General features: G+C 41.9%; 1 protein-coding gene across 10 annotated transcripts in view; it reads right to left on the bottom strand.

Annotated features, from left to right (window-relative positions):
• Positions 1-22,286, bottom strand: part of lmo7a (LIM domain 7a) — a 47,234-nt gene extending 24,948 nt beyond the window's left edge. For 3 of the 10 annotated variants that reach the window (XM_069707019.1, XM_069707020.1, XM_069707021.1), the window contains exons 1-6: positions 22,143-22,285; positions 21,810-21,918; positions 16,098-16,168; positions 13,833-13,902; positions 9,598-9,704; positions 416-446 (exon numbers count right to left, since the gene is read on the bottom strand). In XM_069707019.1, the coding sequence (XP_069563120.1) occupies positions 416-446; positions 9,598-9,704; positions 13,833-13,902; positions 16,098-16,168; positions 21,810-21,878 (348 nt within the window). In that variant the 5' untranslated portion in view covers positions 21,879-21,918; positions 22,143-22,285. Of the gene's footprint in view, positions 1-415; positions 447-9,597; positions 9,705-13,832; positions 13,903-16,097; positions 16,169-21,809; positions 21,919-22,142 lie in introns of all 10 variants that reach the window. The other 7 variants (XM_069707026.1, XM_069707023.1, XM_069707025.1 and 4 more) reach the window with 5 other exon arrangements.
• Positions 22,287-22,642: the final 356 nt, after the last annotated feature.

Below are 22,642 nucleotides of genomic sequence, written 5' to 3'. Positions count from 1 at the left end.
TTGAAATGTTGACAGTGTAATCACAACATTTACATGTGAATGTGGATGGTAACCTTTGTCGGGTGTCATTCCTCTTTTTTTGCCTTTTTGCCCTTGTCATGTTTCACCATCTCCAATCTTATTTAGACATATGTCCCAAAAATATGTGAGTACAAGCAATAAAGCTAATTTTTATGTTACAATTACATATTTAGTTTCTGTGTGTCTAAAAGTTAAGATAAATGTGGTACATTAAAGTACATATCAAAAAGTAGTATCATAACAAAGGTACAAAATGTTTAGTGGCTGTTATTCCTGTAAAATTAAGGGACTCTATTCGCCATCAATAGGACTGTAACTGAAATAAATTATGTTTTATGTTTTATTAATACCACACAATTAATACCCACAAATCAATATCTCAGAAAACACTCACATTTTTCAGCCTCCTGTTGGTCTCTTGATGCCTGTGAGAAAAAGAGCAGAAAAGAGAAGTGTATGTGCATGAGAGAAAACAACAATAAAAAGAACAGAGGGCATCGTTGTTGGGTCTATGTGTTGGGCAGTGAAAGAGCTGGAAACTGACAGCACGATCCAGACTATAGCCAGCCCTTCACTCACTCTCATACAACAGCACAAAAGCCGTGAGGAAAACAAACACACATTAAAAAAAAATAAAAAAAATTCACAGCAACCATAAAGATAGTGTTGGAATTTAACAGCTCACAACTGTGGGCCTATTTTTAGGCTACTCGCAAAATCAAGCAAAAACATTTAGTTACACATTAACACATGGAGGTTCTTATTTCTGATTTCAAAACGTGATAAAAGTAATTACTACCAATTTAACTACAATCAAGTCTCTGCTGTTGTAAAGACAGAGCTGCAGACAGAGATCTGAGGTTCGACTGTTGATCTGTCTGTCAGTAAATCACTTTCCCAGGAAACTATTAGCTGTTATGAAACAAAACAACCTCAATCGACAAGCCTAATATTTCCCTTTTCCTTATGTATATTGTGTACCTGTCACCTAAGATAACTGTGGTGTCTCAGTAAACAACAATGAATGGCTACAGTACATGCAGTAACTGTAACACTGGCAGTGGAAGATTTAGAGTCTGCCTCACATTCCCTACACATTCTTGCTATCATGTGGTAATACAATAGCCACACATGCCTCCCTCTACCCGTGAGCACAGGATTTTCTTACAAGCTTGTTCCGAGCATGCAGTGTGACCAATAAATCTGCCGAGGCTGCGATGCATGTATGGCGGCAGCACTTCAGCCTGTCAATCAAACATGCTCAGGTACCTATAGGGTGCCTGGTTCAGGGGGGGAAAACAATGCAAGGAAGCATAATTAAACGCATAACTTTCATTCTTTAAGAACAGGGACACTGCCAAGGACGACTGAACTGACCAGTACAGCTGTAAAGTGGTGAAAACAACTAAAAACAATTACTCAAACACTGTATTTTACTTGAAAATTTCAATTTTCAATAACTTCAGAATTCCACTCCCCTATAATTTAGAGAGAAATATTGTATTTTCTTATATTTATCCAACAGCTTTAGTTAATAAGTTACTCAGTTGTGAGTAAAGTTGTGTTGTGAGGTCCTTAATCAAAGATAAAACCAGTAGTTTTCAACCTGTTTGTCTTCTGACATCTTACAAAAAAGCAGTGTGTAGTTGGGGTAACATTTCAGATGATCAAAATCAAAGATCAGAGAAAAAGATTGGTATTTTTTTATTTTTTTTATTCTTTTCTTACCAAGTAACCATCTGATGACCTCTCAGATTTATCTGCTGTCCCTGTTCTTAAGAATATGAATAGGTTGTTCAAACGAGCTCCACCTGCAGCAGCTACAACAGTAACATGCTGCTCACACACTGATGCTTCAGTATTAATAATCTAATGATTTCATATACAGTATAATAATATATCACTCAGTGGGACCAAACCAGTACTTTTACTTTAATATCACATCTGGCTGCTTATACTTTTACTTCAGTAGGATTTTCCATGCAGGACCTTAACTTGTAATGAAGCATTTTTATTGTATGCCTTTACTTAAGTAAAGGAATTCAAATACTTCTCCCACCACTGCTACCAATTGTAAACATCTGCGTCTTTAGCTGCTAATTGACAACTAGTTGCAAACTATGTTTGATGGTGTATAGTGGCTTTCTGGAGAGTTTGTTGTTGTTGCAGAAACCAGCTGTAAATGTGCCAATGAGAGCAGAGAGTGAACCAAAGTAGAAAAGTTGTGGACCTGACAGCTAAATAATGAGCTGAGCAAACATTGTCATCTGATACATTTGTTATTTTCTTGATAATACTTCTGTACTTTAACTGGCCTGTTTTTCCACTGCTGTACTGGTACTTTTACTTATCGGAAGGATCCGAGTCCTTCCTCCAACACTGACAGCATTTAACTGGATGGGAAGCAGATCAGCTTTCCCACCAGTGCGCGTCATCTCACACTAGGGGCTTCCAACATGCTAATTCGCCAACTGTGAAAGCAGAAATGGACATTTACCAACTTGGCATAGTGTAAATTTATGGGCCCAATAAAAGACGTGGGAGAAAAAAAATGCCCTCTCTTGTGTGGCTTGGAGCATAGTCACAAAGACTAAGATTATAGCAGTGGTGGCCAAGTCCAGAGAAAAAGGACCAAAAGTACACTACTTCTCGTAATGCTCATTTATGGCTAGTGGTAATAGCTGAACAGAGGAGAAGATATAAAAGGTCTATTTTCAGGCCTCCGGAGCCTCAGGACTTTGCTGTAGCCTGTTAGAATCAGCTGAGTGCTCATATGATTGAGCACAATCATTGACAAAACATCACAGGGGTCTGATACACAGAAATTCTATAAAGAGAGTTCAAGCTGGGACCCGATTCCCTGAAGTCACATTATCAGTTTTACAATCAAAACCCCAATGTGATAACTTTGTGTGCTGCAAGGTAGAAGTTTGTGTTTGTGTGTCTCATAATGGAAGTAATAAAGGAGCTGGTCTGAAAACATTTCCCTTTTCAAATTTTTGTGGAAATTCAACACATATGATGCCTTATAATCAGAATTTGTTTTTATTGTTCGTCTTCTGGGGATACAGGAACATTTTGTTTTATGTGCTTCTTGTGTTTGTTCTCAAATGTTGCAGGTAAAAAGGGATGTTCAGGAAGTAAAATGGGACGGTTCAGGGTCAAAAGACCTCTGACAGGAAACCATCCAGCTTGACAAATATGTACGACACTCTTATCATTTCCACAAGTCATTCATTTCAGCCTAAACCTCAGTTTCTATATGCTTACGCAGACTTTCACACCACAACACTCTTGCTGGGGTCAAAGAAGTGCGAGGCAACCAATTCTTCATCAGCCTAAGATGTCTTTCTTTAAACTTCCAGAGGAAATGCAGAGATACCAGAGACTATACTTTAACAACTCCGTCACTTCTACCCGTACAATCATGGAAAAATATAAGAAAACAATCTGCCTAATCAAAAACAGTGGTATAAGCCATACCTACTTTTAATTATTACAAACAGATCAAAATCAGCCCTCGAGAGATTTCTAATTGCGTGCCACTATTTTGCCAAACTTTCACTTCATTTGATTTGAAGGGGTGTAATCGCGTGTTCCGCCAACACAAACCAGAGGCAAAAAGAAACACACATAAACTGGAGAAACATAAGCCACTATTCAAATGTTAGACAAATAATTTCCAAACAGACAGATCTTTTCCATTAAATCGCTTCCATGTGCTGAGGTAGAATGATGCGTTAAGATCAACAGCATTTACATGGTCGACCTGAAACTGACTGTGGTCTCAGTCGATGTACAGCCAACAAAGAATCAGCTCAGCTTCTTTGACACAATAACACCAAAACCAAGAGCAAAGCTTTAAATTAATGGGTGTGTATGTACAATCAGACGCATACCTCTGCAGTGAAGATCACTTGCTCTGCCACAATCCATAACACCACATTTAACATCCTTCATCTGTGCTCTTTCATTGTCATGAGATTCTTTGGATTTAAAGAGGCACCCAGACACTCCCAGCGGTACTGACAAACTCAAGACACAGTGAGAGTTTGAATAGAGGAGTCAGCTGTGGGTGTGACAGTGTCGGACATCATTGTGTCGTACTTATCAGAGACACTGCAGCCTCTGTGAGCAAACAGGGTGAGGCTGGCATTTCTCTCTCCGAGTCAACTACAGATCACAAATATAACCCTTGTGTTGCCCTTTTACAGTCGGGTCCGCGGCCCGTGTTGTAGAAACTTTATTGGCCGCTCGGCATCATCGCTCGTTTGATTTCACAATCTGCCAACACAACACTACGATGAGAAGTGATGACAGTGCCATATATTAAACTATGAAGAAGGAGCGTGCAGTGCCAGCTCAGTGAACCACACCCGAAACACTAACACACAGGGCACTGCGTTTGTCCCCTCAGCCTTAACCAATGAACGCTCAGACTTTTCAGTCAATTTTAAACTACTTAAATAACAGTGCACGTACAGGATGAGACACAATACACAGTGGTGTCGAATAAAATCTAACAGCACACTGTGTAGTCTGTATAAATCCATCTGGGAAACAACACATTCCTTCAGGTAGTTCAAACATTTGGTTTGATCTACAGCCAGAGATCAAACTATTGCATAATCCGAATCATGCAATCACACGGCGCAGCCACACCTCTTATCTATTGTTTCGAAGGGGCCATTGACATTCCTCAAAAGGACAATGAATTTTGATGTCGCTGCCAATCTTGTGCAGTTTCCTTTTCTTGGTTTGGAGAGGAGCGAGTGCTTGTCAATAATTTGCTTAATCAAAGAGAGGAAAAGAAACAAGACTTTGGACCTCCTCTCTGTGGGAGACTTGTTCTGTCAGTAACTGGAGGTCACAGAGCAAGAAACTGGACTAATGGTCAGAGAGCCCTTAGCTCAGCAACAGTCACAGTAATACCACATTGGATACATATTCCATGACCTGCATTTTAAAAAGGTACAAAAGTACAAGTACATAAATATACTTTAAACATGCAATGACTGATTTTTTTTTTTAGCCACCTGTTTGCAGTTGAAACAAGTGTGGGAACATAACACTGACGTAGCTCGCTACATGTTTATGTAAAGCTGAAGGGTGACGATTCTCTGCCGGTTCATCACTTAGGTGTCGTGGAGTAGGAGTATAAAGAGGCATGAATGGATATGCTCAGGTAGAGTGTGAATACCTTGATTTGTCATTAGGTGCAGCGGTAAATAAGGAAATATCTTTCCACCGCTGCTCATAGCTTGTTTTGTGTAGTATCCGAGTTTTACAGTATGAAAAGCCCATCATCGCCACATCAGATAAACTGTAATTCATCTTTAACTATGATATACAGTAGGTATGAGACTGAGTTTCATGCTGTTGATACGTTAGAATAAGCTGAATAAGTGAGTTCCTCAGTAACTTCAGTATTAAAGCAGAGTGTTATATTACAGTAAAGTGGCCCTCCATCCACTGACGTACACTAGATGTCCTGTTTAAATGTTAGCTCTGTTACAAATAGTACTTGTTAAAACATTCATAGGACTCGAGTGTAAAGCAAGCAGCTGACATTTGGTGTCACTCGGGATACCCTGGCATTCCTTTATGTCAACTCAGACGTGGTCCTCGTCCAACCGGGAGTCCAAGCGGCTGAGTTGCCACATTGCAGCTAAGGGTCTACAGGAAGTGGCTGAAGTTGAATAGAGCACTTTAAGATGTGATGATTCATCAGCATTACTCTAACGCCCTAATTTCCTGGGCAGCTGTTAGAAACTGACAGAGTTGGTCTAAAATAGGTGTGAATCATAGTCTCCAATGATGAATTAGATTCAGTCTGGTCCGAACTACACAGCTACGTGTTTAAAACGTGGTTGCACTCTGTTCAACACATGGATGATGTGATTAAATCTCCCAGAGCACATCAGCCAGCAGCAGCACGCTAAACCCTTTTATCAGTGTGCATCTCTAACACAACAGTTTTTCATGCTGTATTACAATTTTGATTGAATGTGATTGTGAGAGATAAAGTTCTTTATCATAGAAAGGGTTACACAACACGAGGCTAGGTCAATTGGTGGCGAGGCCAATACTACAACAACAGCAGAGCTCAAAGGTCAGAAACGACATTCAATAAGCTTTTATGGCTGTCGTAACGCAGTCTGGTTTGAAATAAATTGTGCTCTGAGCCCACGTTGCTTCAGTCAATATCTGGCTCAAGGTTCACGTCAAGAGACACAGTCTTTGTTAACAACTTCATTTAAAGCAATTCTAAAACAAAGAAGTTACTTTTTCAATGTAATACAGTGTGTTTCTTTCAAAAAACAAGGTTGCAGCAAGTGTTCTTTACATTATTGATCAATGTCAATTATTTTCCCCGTTCCTCTTGTTAAAGTGAACCACTGATGTTCATCTTACAGATCACGAAGGATGGGCTTATTTTATTTAAAAAATATCAAAATTACTAACAACTAATTTTACATCATTGCAATGTATTGTATATATGTAATAACTGTTGTCTGCGATGTAGTGACACTAAATGTCTCTTGTAAATGATTATTTTTGGACTTTGGCCTGTGGAAGTACAAATGTTGGGCCTTTATGCAAAACTCTTTGCAAACAGCAACCAACCCTGATGTCACCCATTGGTTTGTGAACTGCTGCTTTGAAACCTTGAGTTCTGTATTTTGTCCGTCAGCATCTGTTGTTTTTTTTGGAGCCAGGAGTGACCATATTCGGACGAGTTGGCGAGGAGAGACGGGTGGAAGTGAGTCAATCTGATAGGGAACCTGAGGACACAATGCCCACCGACCTATAGCAGAAACCTGACTGCGCCCCACGCTTGTCAAACAAACCAGACACACCCTGAAACATACGGCTCTTTGAGGACTGATATCGAATTAATGACGGTATTATTTTCAGATAAGCCGCTAGAAGACTAATAAGAAAGAGTGACTCTAGTGAATGACACCATTATGACTTGTGGAAAAAATGTATTGCCCTTGTATTTAATTAGAGAAGTTAATAGGAGTCTATGGAGCCAAAGATTTTGTGGAGTTAACAGCAAATATTCACATTTGAGAAACTGGCGGAACATTCGTCATTTCTGTCTGAAAAATGACTAACATTTGATTACCAAAATAACTGCTGATTCATGTTCTGTGAGTTGGCCAACTGATAAATCTAAAAAAATATTTCGGCTTTATTTTAAACATCAATCGGTCACACTTTTCATACAGGTTAGTGTAGCTAGAAAAAATATTTAGGAAACTACTGCAATAAATAAATAAATAAATAAATAAATAAAAACCACAAAGCTGAAAGACAAGAAAAGGTGAGAGGGTTCATAAGGGTCTATATTCCTTGTGAAAAGCAACATAGAGCAGCGACAGAATAACAACCTCATTGCTGCTGAAGCAGACAACAGTGAAGCTGAGCAAAGCACCTGTCAGACTGGGTTTAAGGGAGTGGAGGTTGGACAAACACCAACGGCAAAGACAGCTGATAGAGACAGCTTTCTCTCCCTCTGTGCTCTTTGTGGCTCATTTGCCTAGGCTCTGATAAGCAACAGCGCAATAAAGTCATTGGCTGCATATCTGCTGCCTTGTTAGGGATTCTCTCCTCATGTTACTCTTTGTGTGCCATCTCTCTCTCGCTCTCTCTGTGACTTATAAATACTGAAGCTGGGAGAGATACATAATTGCGTCCACCCACACAAACTATTCATCTTGTATAAATTCTTAGCAAAACGAACACTTGGCTCAGTTAAAACCTGCCAAACATGAATTACTGTGATATTCTATTCATCAAAACTGACTCATGAACCAAACAGTAGAAGACTTGTTTTCATCAGAAAAGCTATTTACGTCTTCTTCTTCTGAATGAACAGGTTCTGTATGAGACACAGTGATAAAAACACAACCCCAACTGCTAATCAGACTCAAACTTTCACATCACACATACAAACAAACAGACACGTAGGTGGGCTCTGAGGATCACATGCAGGGGGGAGACTGCAAACTATTTAAAGCTCCTCTACCGTGAGTCCTGATACCATTGCAATCAATCCAGCTTGTCAAAGTGACCCCAGGTGCTAAAAATAGGAGAGCGAAAGCAGTCTGACCAAACCCCCAAATGCAGATGGACATGGTGGCAAAGAGCTGAGCTACAGACTTCTCAGAAAAGTGGGGATTTTATTCTTTTTTTTAATATATCTTTTTGTGATACAGTTCACTTGGTAGATATAGTATCAGTTAGCCATCATGGCAGGAACATGGGCATCATTTTTCCACCGTACTACTGTCATACTGTGACAAGTAATGATGGGGAATGGTTATGTAAAAGGAGTAATGTCTGATATCGCAGAATTATCTTTATGACACTGAATCAGGCATTCATTTGCCGACAATTTAAGGCTGCCTATCTTTTGGTTGTTTGATAAAAGGGAAGGCAGATTTGTTAATTTAGAGTCCATATTCCAGTTCATTTACAGTACATCTGCCTCTGCATGTGCCCATGTGACGAATGGGGTTTCGACACGGCTGTCTAGTATTAGTGTTCAGACAGACAAATGCACCCAAAGGTCGTGGCAACATCTCAAAAAGGGATACCAAACCTATCTGCACAACTACTGTATGTTACAAGAAATAAATGAGACAGTGGACAGGAAGAACAGAACAAAAGTTCCACGGCCTTGGACTATTTTGACACCTAAATGGATATATTTCCTAATAAGTGCTTCGCTACTTCAAGTTTAACAACCTGCAGGCACTGCTGCTCGAGTACTTTTCTTTATGTCTGCACGGCACAGTGCTGTCTAGCCACAGAGGGAGAGCCACAGCAGATAGACTGTGCACCGAGCTCTGCCTCTCTGCCTCCTGAAGGCACACCTCTGTAAAAACTGAACAGGTTGTTCAACATATTGCATGCTTCTTTGGCGGGCACGCAACTGAAACAAGAGCAATGGTTTGAAATTGAAATAAATAATAAACACTATGGTGTGGGATTACACTACACTAAGCCTCTTTCCACCGAAACTGTCAGGAAGACCTTACTTTAAAATCTACAACCTGCCCCTGTCAGTTATCAGTTACTTTCATGATTAATTTTTTGTGAATGGACTCCTGATTTGATAAATCTGTACCAACAGGAAATTCATTTGATCAGATATTTTTTAATCAGATCAGACATGTGGCACATTTTTTTGTTCTACTGGTGTGTGTTTTAATTCATTTCTCCATCCATCAGAGGGATGCGCTTCAGCAGGTGTTTACCAACAGACGAATACATGCACACTGAAAATAGCACTTATCTTTTTTTTTAACTGCAGCTTGAATCATGCCTCACATGAGAGAACATGTGCGCTAGAATACTGAACAGTGTGGAACACACTTTTACATCATCATCCTTTCTGTGTATAATAATGGAAGCATGAATAGACAGAGTTGTTTAGATAAAAAAAAAGAGTCAAAAACATCCGTTGGTCTCATTTTACAATAGGATCTTAACTGTGAATGGCAAGGATGGGTATCAAAGTCCTGGCACGAACATTTTTACAAGGCTCAAAAGATGAAAACTTACTGGACTGTAACTCTTGTGGACAAGTCTTGAAGATCTCCAGGGTGAAACAGCTGTGCCTCCTTTAGTCCGAGCTTCCCGCAGGCCTTGAGGAAGACGTTAAGGTTGTCCTGGATCAAAGAACAAAAGCAGGGATGAGGGCTGTCCACCTCTAGAGGCAAAGAAAAATCACCCAAGAATCCTCTGGCAGGGACACAGCCTACAACTGATTGCTTCCAAAGTTCATATCACCAGAGACCAGAAGCGGACAGGGAGGAGCATGTGTGTAGCAAATAAGAAGTGACCCAGTGCAGAACACACAAACACACACACACACATGCAGGAGCTGAGTGACAGCGGCAAAGCCACCTGTGGGCTGGGTTTAGGGTGGGGACAAAGTCAAACCAGGAAGGATGACATCAGAGCTTTGCGCAAGTCCCACCCAACCGGCCATGCGAGTGCAAGAGTGACGCACGCAGGGGCACATTGCCTACTGCCTACTGCCTTCTTCCTCCTCCTCCTCCTCCTCCTCACACCCTGAAACTGTGCCCTCCTCTCCCTGCCAAGCCCTTTACTCGAGAATACCTGTGGAATCTGTGGGGTGGTGCAGTATTTTGGAGACATCTGGTTGCTATGAAACAAGAGGTCGGGTGACAGAAACCGACAAATATTTCCCCACAGCAACTCAAGAGGACATGGGAGTGGAAGGACAGTTTCTCCTTCTACGCTGTCAATCATCTTACATAGCGTAAAGTGTGCCTATGATTTGCACAGATGTATGAGTGTAATGCATGATAGCAAAAATACATTCAGCTCCACAAATATACACACATCTCAAACATGTGTCCAACGTCCAACCACAGAAGCGCCATTCCTTTCCGGTGTTATGACTTTTCCAGTTGTAATCCCAACCGTCTTGTTTGTAAATCTGCACTTCCCATTGGGACAGAACGGTTTAGGAGGGTTTTCATGTAATCACACATGGTTTCAACATGGGCTGCAATAATTAAGGGGTAGCTACTTCTATATTTAAATAGCAAACATGCTTATTAGCAAATGGTAGGAGAGAGCTGACCTCTCAATGCAGACATCCCTTGCTGACAGCTTTGCTTGTCCCTTAGCAGCACTTTGCTGGAGTCTATAGGTCACTGTGGGCCCCTACAGGTCGTGGATCACTCCCCCACCTGCTGTATGGAAGTACTGCTGTCACTCTGAACGCATTATGAGAGGTTATTGTCCTCTTTGCTTTGTCTTGGTGGTACATGTGATAATGTCATTTTGCAGCCTGTTAGAGAATAAGATTGAGTAGCTCAGTTAATTAAACGGATACTGAATGGCAAGCTTTTACTATCCATTGTTTGTGCACACGACATAGCTCACATGTAAGCTTAAGTCATTCAATTTATGAATGACAGTCAGAAATAAAGAACACAAAACATGTTGCCTGCTTTATGTCACGTCAATGCTAACTAACAATACAGCACAAACGGCATTCTATTTCCTGCGTAGATACTTCAAATGTTGGATTTGATTTTTATAGTCTGACATTTTAAATCACATTTAAATCTATCCATCAAATATATCCAGCACAATTTAATTAGGAATGTCGCACAAGAGGACTTTAGGCCGTGGCCAATGCCATTAAGACACATGTAAAAGGATAATTATTATCATGGGATATGAATGTCATTTAACTGCAAAGAGCATTACGACCAAACTAAAAGCCCCCCCTCACAGCTAGTTCCAGAACATGCAGAGATAATGATGTTGGAGGAATGTTATGCTGACTTGTGTCTGCACATAATCCTGCTAAATATGCTGTACCCATCCAGCAGCCTCTAATCCTCTCATGCCGACTTGAGGACCCTGATTTAAGCACTTCACACCACAAATTGGAAAGATTTGACTCTTAAGGTGTCTGAATGCTGTAAAAGTATCTTTGTCCCTCCTGGTCACATTGTGGTCACTGCATTTCTTTCTCTGCATTCTCGGCCTACATTGGGCACACTCTACAATTACCCTAAAGTGACCCCTGGCAGTGCCTCGAACAGCGAGCAAAAGCTATGGTTAAAATATCAGGCTGCACATTTTTAAATCCTGTGACAATAAACCGAGAGGAGATGGAATACTTGAAGTGCTGCCTCTCTTCAAACGGGCCCAATAAAGGGCCTTGCCGTCCCGAAAGTCCGATCCAGTCATAACATGCACCCATACAACAGAAACACTGTAACAAAACATGGTCAAATGCCTGTCATTGCACAGATGATTACACATACATTTATATGAGTAAAGACACCCCGAGGGCCTTTGAAGCAGTCTGTTTGTCTCCTCCCCCTGCTAACTCAACTCACCAAGGAGTTGGTGTATCTAAAACCATGCAAATTACGGTGTATTTAGGGTAGGCAGAGGCCGACGGAGTCATCTTTAACTCCCTCCCTTTCTCTTTACCCCAATGAGTTTCAAACTCAGGCGGATTCACGCAGCTAGCTGTCCCACCACACAAATGCCTTCTTCCTGCCCGGCCCTGGTAAAAGCAGAACCCGGCCCAAACTAGGTTGCAGTGACCCAAACCCAGAGCTCGCTGAGTGCTCAGCAACAGACAGAGCAGTGTGTTGACAGGAGAAACATTTACTTGGACACAAGTGAAACCAAAGAATAGGCCTGGATCTGGAGCCAATGTTGCTAAATATTCCGCAAAACCAGAGATTTAAGTTCCCCCCGCCTTTCTCCCTGCATGAGCTTTTTACTCTGCCAGACCTGGAGGCTGGTATTTATTCAGAGAACTGAAAATCACTCAGACAGCAAAACTAAAACAACACGTCTGACTGTAATGGTAGAAAATGTTCATATCTGAGTGTTAATGAGTCTTTCATTCAGCGGTAATTAAAGTCACACAGTATCTCAAACTTGTAAACCATTCCTCTTGCTCTTTGCATTTTACTTCCACATGTCTTTGTCTGAGTTCAGACTGCAGTGAGAACAACATTTTCTAGTCTCTTTGTCTCTTCAGTGTAGAAGGATACTGTCCGTCAAGAGCAACCCTATGTAAGAATACTGGCAAGAGGAGACAAATACATAACTCACAAGTTGGGAAAATACAGCTAAACTCCAAATTTAAACACTTCCCAGCACTTAAAAAAGCACACTAATCACTATATATGGAGATGAGAGATAAAACAAAGTAAGACAACTGGACTGCTTTGGGAGAGAAGCTATTCTCACAGCACAGTGAGAGTGCGTAATGTTTGTTTGGAGAGCCCTCGACTCCTCTCCATGTGGTTGGCAGTAACCGACAGCCTCTGGACAACCAGAAGCCTTCACATTTGTGGGAGAATTTATGATCAGGTGGTTTCAGGTTTGTGTCCAAGTCTCGGAAATACCACACAAGTGCTACTGATGGAGGAGATACTCATTATCTCAGCAGGTGCTCCACCAGTTTTATGAGCAACAGTCTAAAACAAGTTGGCAGGAAATTGTATTTATGTCACAACACAGGTATGAGGGCACAGTGTTTAATATGTTTTATAATATTTACAGTCTGTTTAGTTTCCTGCCAGTTTTTCATGGTCTTACCAAACATGTTTCACGTTGCAGAGCTCATTGATACACATGCACTCACATGGTTTGGGTCCTGGTTCTCTGTAATTCCAGCAGACAGCTGGACTCAATTACTCCCACAAGAGAGCTTTGTGAGGGATGGGTTTAAGGTAGCTTTTCAAACCTCTACTTCCCAAGAACTTGTTTGCAGACACTCCCAAAACATCTATGTCAACTGAGCCACTGTAGCTCCAAAGGCCTCAGCTGAAAGATGCTTAAATCTGAAAGGCACTGCCGGGGTTAAAAAGGTAAAAAGTACACCGACAACAAGTTTTTACATAAACCAAACTTCACACGCTACATCAATCAATAAAAACTGTAATAATTGCACCACACAGAAACTGTTAGTCTAAAACGGTTGTAATTGAACACAGCCTCAAGCTTTGGCAGATGTTATACTCAGGATGGAATCAAATGAGGCCAGCGGCCTTTCAAGCCGCTTTACGTTCACTGAGCTTATTAGTGCGGATGGATATGAGCAGCGACAAGCCACTGAGGCAAACTCTTCTCTCTCGCTGGCAGCCGAGCCTGAGCTGCCACCAGTCAGCTCAGCTGCACCTTGTGCTGCTTCTTCTCACATCAGAACACACACACGCCACAACAGATGTAATGTGTAAGAACAAGAGACAAAGCTTTATATGATAAAACTAAGATGGACTTACCAGGCCAGCGATAGGTGTGGGCAGCCTGTTCACCCTCTTGATAATACCAGGCTTGATCTTGTTGATTAGACTGCAAGCAAAAGAGAGCAGAGAACATCAGGGGAAGGGAGAGGGTATGATGAGAGGGCGAGGGAAAGCACTTGGTCATTGGCTAGACTGGTCTAACAGCGCAGGAATGAACAAAACGTGTTGCAAAGTCTCGCTGTTGTGTGTTTACGACTTTGTTTAATGGCAGCCACCTGGCTTCAGTTTAGTAAATCGCCAGTGTTGCACTGTGATGTAAACAAACCCGGGCCCTCTGCTCCTAAAACATACCGTCCACTACTGAAACAACCCCAGACAAACTGCCACATATCAGCTCACAATCAACAGTTATTGTTTTGGATAGAAGACAATGGAGTTTGGTGTTAATTAAAGGGTTTTGAAAGGGAATCAGGGTCCGAGAGGTAAAACAAAACAAAAAAAAATCCCCAACAATAATACTAATAGTAACCTTAAAAAGTGCAACAAAGGCTTCATAACATGACAGAAGCACTGTACTGGGTCTTGAGAGATTCAGTGGTGAAAAAAACCATTCAGCAAACTTCAGTAAAAGTTGTTCTACCACAGTATAAAAATACTGTTACAGGTAGTTACAAGTGGAGCTACTCTGTTACAAGTCTTGCATTTATATTTCTAACAATAGAAGACTGTGCAACAAAATATACTCTGCAAAACGACTGCAACTGATTCTTATTTCCATGATCAATTAATTAGCTGATTATTTTCAGATGAAGTCAATGTCATCAAATGTCTTGTTTTGTCCAATCAACAGTCCAAAACCTGAAGATATCCAACTTGCTATAACGTAAGACAAGAATTATGACTGAATCAAAGGTAGGGCATTTTTCCCTGAAAAACAAAGAGTTGCAAATTAAATTTCTAATCAAATGAAGAATTATTCGACTATTCATAGCAGTTCAGTCAAACCTTCAGAAGTAGAAGTTTTCATTAAAGCATTTTATGATAGAGTTAATTGCACTACAATATGCAACTACGGCATCCTTTGCTTGTTTTAATAAAAGAAAACACCCAACTCAAAAGCTCAACATGAGGCAGAACACTTAGTTGAGGCTACAGACTGTGGGCGGATGGGATGGTGTGAGACTTTTCATGGGCTCACAATAGATGTAACGAAAGACTGCAGAAGTGCATTCGGGTTCATGTTAGTCATTTAGCAGGGAAACAATAGAACCCCATAAGATAACACTCACTTTAAGCTAAGTGGGATGTAATCATGTCACTAAACATTCCTTTCCAAGCAAGAGGCCGTGATAACCACAACAACAATGGGAGCGGAGGCTGAGTTTCGAGCTGAAGGTGATTTAATCTGTCTTCCTCTTCCTCATGCTGAGAAAACAGCTCAGTGAATGGATGTGTCCGTGTTGTTGTCTGAAATTAAGCGAGCGGTGGAGTCAGATCAGCAGAATGAGTGGTTTCGTCTTTGGATCGATGCCCGATAGAGGTTTGGAAGATTCTGCATGAGCTGCTGGTAATTACAGCTTTCTGCTGATTCGTGCAAAATCCCGTCACTGTGTCCATCTAACAGTGTGCACATGCACATGCATGAAGGGACATGGTGCACACACGCACACACACACACACGCACACACGCACACACACGCACACGCACACACACGCACACACGCACACACATGCACACACAAACACACCCCTGATTTGTGAAAAGCCACAGTTCCACAACTCTTCAGAGGAACAGTTAGTGATGCATATGCCAAATCTGTACAGATAAATTTGTACCTCTAATTCGTCAAAACTCTGGATGCACCCTGGCTAATGAGAAAGCAGGGTGCCCTGACTCTCCGATGCGGTTTGAGCTGGAGGCTTTCCATTCACTGCACAGCTTCTCACAGCTCTTATTAAAGTACGGATGGCACTCGGCCCGATCCACAGATCTGAAACATCTGTCAAACAGACAACACAGCTCCTCTTGAAATAGATCACGCTTCATATTCTCAAACAAGACCTCAGGGGGAAGATCTGACAATGGAAACATAAAATAAGTACATAATAGAGTCTCTATTGTGCTGTCTCGAAAACACTGGCTCATTTTGTGTGACTAACAAACAAACAGTGACCCGGCAGGGGGTCTGCCTGGTAAACATCAGCAACACTTACTTCGGAGTGCAGACCTGGAGGAGAGCAGAGGGAATCCTTATGAATGAGTGGCTTAAGAGAGGTGCCTGGGAAAAGCGGAGTACTTACTCACACAGCAGAACGCCATTCTCCAGCGCTGATCGGAAGTCGTTGCTCCCAAATTTTTTCTTAGTTACTGCCTGGAAAAAACAGTAAAAGAAAAACACTGAGCAAAACAGCAAGAAGGGTTGGGTGAGGAGAGGAGGTGGGTGGAGGGGTGAGGGGGTGAACTGGGGCTGGGAGGCTGGGAGGCTGGGATGCTGGAGAAGAAAGGTAGGATGTTGAGAACAGTAGCAGAGGAAGTCGGAGGTATTTCCTCCTCAGTTCCTATACTGTCTCTGTGGGACAGAGAGGAGCGCTGTTCTTCAGGTATTCCTCGGGAGCTCTCATGCAACTCGGTCCTTCTAAAAAGATCTAAAAAGCCGCTGGTAAACGGGAGAGCTGTGCTAAAACTGTGCTGGAGCCACAATGCCTGAGCCGCAAGGCAATGGGAGCATCTGGAGCACTGGAGGAACACAGCGCTGTGCTACAGCCTCATGCCTTTCCCATGATCTCAAGCCACCGCTGCAGGAACACCAGGAACCATTATGTAGGCAAACACACACACTGCATGCATGACGTGAAGCCCTACACACTGTATATACAGTCCTGACGCAGAAACAAACAACTTCCTTGATTTTAAACATAACACTCGTCTGTGCAATTTGCAGCCTGTCATAAATTCAGTCTGTACTTCCTCAAAAAGAAAACAATGCAATTATTTTAGCCAATTACATACAAGGATACATACCATTTTCCCTCAACATTAAATGCAGTACGTAACAAGTAAATAACAAAAATCCCCTAGATGACTTTTTAATACATCCTGTAGCTGGATCCCCACCAAACACTAACCACTTGTTTCCAGCTTTCCAAAATATTTCACAGAAATTATGCCAGAAGAGATTTAAAAAACACAGAGCTGAAAACGACCCTCTCTGGCAGAGGTTTTGACTATACTGGCAGCAGGTTTGTTATCATATTTTGCTGCAGAATGAGTTCTATAATAGTTCTTGTGGGAGCATAAGTATTGTTTTTTATTTTGTCAGTTGATAATACTCATCCAGAAGGTACATCTAGGGAAATATGTTGTGAAAAATTTAAACTGTACAGCTTCATGAACCTCGCTTGGGATCGATTTGTAGCCTGCATGGAAATTAATTAATTTACATCAGCGGGAGGGCAGATGAGCTCTCATATTACACTGTAAGATTCAGTAGCTGGCGTGAACAAAAACATACACACACCTGGAGACACAAGGCAAAACAAGTTGGACGGGTCTCATCAACCGAATTGGTCAGATGTGCCGTGTTTCAAGTCCTTTGTACCGATTTTCTTTGTCCAATGGAAAGGGACAAAAGCTGCGACAAATACTAGCAGAGTTAAGTACAGGCCATCATTTTGGAGGAGGACAGGAGAAACCAGAACAATTAGACGGACTGACTGGAAGCCTCTATTATCACTTTCAAACAAGTCGTGCTCCACCTCAGAACATGCCCTGGGTAACCTGAGGTGGCCAAGGCCTTGAATACCCGTCATTCCAGAAGAATTAGACCATGCTATAATAAAGGAATAGTTCTCACACAACAGTCGCCTGCAGTCTCTCTGCATTTACACAATGCGATTAAGCGATTGCTGAGAAATGCTCCCTTTGTTTACAAAACATACCCAGATCTTAGCCTGCACCTCATTCATTGACAAAAATACAATCCTACCCAGGAAACAGAAAACAGGCGCACGGGTAGACATGCAAAGCTGCAAGCACGCAGACGCACAAACAAACCTCACAGAACAGTGTAATCAGTCGGGCGCTGCAGCCGGCATATGAAATCCTGACCCCTACTGTCCTATGGATGCAGCTGGGATGAAATGCAAAGAAACAACACAGACGTGAATGTGATCCACTGAAAGGTGTTGTTTGATGTTCGTTTCTTCACGTTCTCTTATCACATCACCCAATCAGAATTAATGGGGCGATTAAGATGTTATCTTCTGGCCCCAGAAGACCCTGACATCAAGCAACATGTAACAGAATACTTTTCTCCTGTATCGTCATCATTAGCGGTATTAACTCCGCTTAGATCCAGCCTGCTGTGCCCTCGCTCTCCTGTTGAACCTGCCATGTGGGATAACAACTCTAATCTGCAACAACATACTGCTCCTCTGATTGAACAGGGAGAACAGCTCGCCTTCCTGCAAGTCCACCTTCGCTCCCCTCAAGAATGTGCTGCTGAGCGTGTCCGAACTATGTTCCACTAAAACACGGAGATGTGGTCCTCGGGGTTCATTATGGGTCGTGAAAGAGTTACTTGTCTTAAATGAATTATTATGAATACTGTGAACCAAGACTGGTGTCTTAGAGCACTAATAACCAGAAGAGTCTCTGGGTCCATGACCACAGTTATTGTTTATTCACGCAGGGCAATGAGACAAATCTGTATTCAAGGTTTGTGCGGATGCAGCCCCCCACCCCACCGCGCCACTAATTGTTCAAAAAACATTTTTTTGTTTCTGCAGTGGACAGAGGTATGGGTCATCAGAGAGCAGCTGGGGCATTATACAAATATTTCAAGGTTTTCACTCAAGAAAAAAAACACAACTCTAAAGGCCATTACTATCGACACCGTCAAAATATTAGAATAATGGAGCGACATCAACATGTAGCTGCATGTTGTGTGAGGGCCTGTTTCACGTGAGTACGTCTGAAAGCATGTGGCCTCGTTTCTAATTGCTTTCTGTCAAAACAGTCAAAAAATAGCAGAGAGTGGCGCTGCAGTGAGGTGATTAATGACCGACCCCGCCACACAGCTATTGGTCTGACAAGCAACACAACAGCACGGGTCACGGGAGGCAATTCATCAGTGCAGGCTGCAGGACGGCCACAAAGCAAAAATATTTCAATTGTCCTTTTTCAGTGCTGTGATAAACACAATCTTCAATTCCCCTCCATTGTTTATGAATGGCGACAGAAATTATCAAGACGGATACCTCAAACCAAAAAACTAACTGCCTGGCTTTAAAGTACTTGAGGTAACATCTTTTTGTTTGAAGTTCAGGGAAAATGACCTTAAACGTAAGTCAATCTGAGTAATCAACATTAGGAAATAAGTCAATGCATAACTTAAATAAATCAATAGGAGTTTTGAGATGTTTTGCCTTTGTCTAGTTTCAGCTTTTCAAGAAAAGTTGATCTTTTTCTGTTTTATTTCAAAGTAAACTGAATATCTTGAATCGTCCAATACAACCAACAACATTGCCTAAACTGAAGCCTAAACTTCAACTTGGGCTCCGAGACTTTTACAATCAATCAAATTCTGATAGTGAAATGAGGTATTTGGTTGGGTTGTGTTGTTTTTATTTATCCAGAAAATTGCACAATTTTACAGGTACAACAGTATTGATGACGCAGACTACAACAACGCCTATGACGTAAGCTTTTATCTTTTGTAATTATCTCAAGGGGGAAAGAAACAGAGGACAAAAGTTTCACACTACAGGTTTACAGTTAAAATCTTGAAGTTCGCCAATTCTGACTCTTTGGCGGCATTTATGGTGATAAGTGGTAACTGCAGCTGTGTTTTAGAGCTTCACTTCCTAGAGTTCCAAACTGTATCACCTGTGTGACTTAAGTTAGTTATGCGTTGGAAGACAGTCTATTACATAAACTCTACATACCCTCTCTTGTGAAACAACCACTGCTGGGTGATGGGAAATGCATTACTAAATGCGCACAACTAGGGATTTTTCCCGGGAATGTCGCCAAAAAAGATCCAGTTCGTTCAGATCATAATACTGTAAATGCAAAGGCTTAAATTTGTAAGCCAAGGCCTTAATTACCATTGTCATTATATATATTACTTTGATGAAGTAACAGAAATAAGTTTCGTTACCCATTACACTAATAGTAATGTATAATCATTACATTTCAAAGTAGCCATCTCAACAAAATCAAAATCTGATACTTATTCACTGAAAATAATTCATTCGTACACAGTTTGTTTTAACAGGCGGCCACACATGATCTTCTGACCTGTAAGTTGCACAAACACTGCCACTTGTTCTTCATTGTCATAACAGTCACACTTGAGGCCTTTCTATTGAATTAACAAGGACCTCTATTCTTCCAGTGGGCCCTGTGGTTGTAGGATGCAGCGCCCCGTGCTGACAGCCTGCCAGCTCTGAGGGTGCTATGTTCACAGCCATGGCAGCTAATGCAAGAATGTGTCCATGTGACAGGCTCCAGACCATTTAGTCTAGTTTTTAACAACACCACCAACCTCGCCATGCACACATGCCTCAGTTTAAAGTGCTGTGAAGCCAAGCAGCTTGTTAATCATTCAGTGGCAGAATCCAATGGCCACAAAAGCTTCTCTTTGAAGGGAAGCCATTGCCCCCCACCATGCCAGAACTTGATCTCTTATTGCTCTTGTATTTCCTCCACGCCAGACCTCTGGTACATATTCTGTTAGTAGAACAGCTCCATGGTCTTCACCTTTACCTGTTTGTTCACTTTTCGGCACACTCTCCCTAATCTTCCGGCCCCTGTCCCCCGAGATCATGCCCCCACCTCAGTCCGCGAGCTGAGCCACTACAATAGGCCAGTGTGCGAATGTGAGAGACACTGATGTCACATCGAAAGCATTCCGATTCACCCCTCATGAAATTAGAACAATATTTGCTTAGTTACAGCCATGCAGGATCAGCCCCATGCCACCCTGCTGCGAGGAGAATTTGCAAGACGAGGAACCATAAATTTACCCACTTGTTAAAGAGAGGAGAAAGACTGAGAGTCTGGCTTGAAGTTGGATGGAAACTTGAAATAATATGAAATGCTGTTGAAAGCTCTGGCTTGCCATTTTAAATTTTGTTAACTGCCATAGGAAAGTGGGCACAGCATAACAATCTTTTTTTTTTTTTTTTTTTTAACCTCGGAAAAGGAACTTGTTCAAAGCTCTATTTTTTGTATTACACATTTTCAAGAATTAACATCATATGGGCCATAATATGAGAGTTGCTTTAGTTTTCGTTCCACTCCTGACATCTCATTTGTGTCACAAACCCTGTGTGAAACCCCAAACTCAGACATTTTATGACTCTGGGTTCAGTGAAGGTTGATCATTCGTAAAGGTTTCGTTTAATTGTTCTGTCTACCTGCTTGCAACTGGAGCCTCAAAGCCCTGCAGGGTCATTACGAAAAAAAAAACATGAGCAGGTTGAGGCAAGATCTGACAAAAGAGGCAGCAGCCAACAATAATGATGAATGGGGTCACAGCCATGTACCGGTATTCTGGAGAGATAAGATAGAGGGCATGGTTTATGCTCTGAGAAGCCAACTCAATTCTGTTTTTTTAGAAGAAAAAAAAAGTGCTCTCACCGGTTACCTGAGACGGGAGGTCAAAAGGTGACACATGCCTTCATATATCTGTGGGTGTAGGCTACAATTATTTGGACCTTGAGTGCATGCAGTTGAGCAGCTGCTCAGCTTTCAGCCATAAACTTAACCTTTCAATAAGGAATGTATTGGAAGAACAAACCAAGCTTCACTTTTCAGGACATGTTAACAAATACCACATGAGGGTAAATAGCTCTGAAATTAAAGCATCGACACAAAAACATGACAAAAACACAACTTCACCAGCAGTTGACAGTTTTCTTTCACCTTGCCTGTACTTCCAAAAGTATAGTCCTGTCAGAAAGTGTAAAGGCAGATTTGGAGAGAGTTTTTCATGGTTTTGTACTCACCTCAATCCATCTGTGCGCCTCCAAGTAGGCTTCGTCGCAGCTGACAGCGGACTGTTCACGCCACTCCATCGCAATCACTCACTACTATCCGAGCTTCACAAGTCGGTTCCTTGAGGTCCGCATTGAAAGTCCACATAAATGAAGGCCAGATCAAACACACAAAGTGCACACTTGAAGCTCGTCACGCGGACAGGCAGAGCCCACAGGTGACCTTGTAATCACACTAAATCATCTAAAAATACCTCCTATTGTTATTTTGCAACAGCTCATCAGTGACTCAATGCAAGGTGGAACAGTAACACATTCCCTCTGCATCACCTTGCAGCTGCTTACCTGTTCTTTCATCCGACACACCTGTGCTTTGTTGATTTTTCGCGATTTTCACACTCCACCTTTGATCAAACCAGTCCTCACACTCGACCTCGCCTCTTCTGGTCGTGCCAGTGGCAGGAGAGAAACTCCTGTCCTCAACTTTAAGGCTGCATGAAGCAGGAGACTGTGCCAGGAGGGTGTCCGAGAGTTTGGACCACCCACCGGTCCTCCAGCTGCTCCCAGGTGCACGCAAGGCTTGAACTCAGAGGGGTTTTTTTTTCTCTCAGGAAGACTGTTTTGATCCCAGGTTTTCAATGCTTGACAGAAGAGCAGGCGAGATGTACAGATGTTTAACTCAACACCGAATCAGGCGACAAAATACTGTCAAAATCCTAAAAAAAAAAGAGGTCTGTGGACGGCTGGGCTCCAAACAAAAATGTCAAAAAGTTTGAGCCCGTGGGCAAACTTCTGTTTGAAGGAGTTGCTCTACTTATACAACTAATTTCTTTCCTGCAGCGCCA

The sequence above is a fragment of the Brachyistius frenatus genome, unplaced genomic scaffold, assembly GCF_029030835.1.
Source record: "Brachyistius frenatus isolate BFR_SWC_R1_liver_20210118 unplaced genomic scaffold, ASM2903083v1 Contig_66, whole genome shotgun sequence".
Taxonomy (NCBI): Eukaryota; Metazoa; Chordata; class Actinopteri; family Embiotocidae; genus Brachyistius; species Brachyistius frenatus.
Note: the sequence above shows the minus strand (reverse complement) of the source record. Positions and strands in the feature narration are given on the sequence as shown.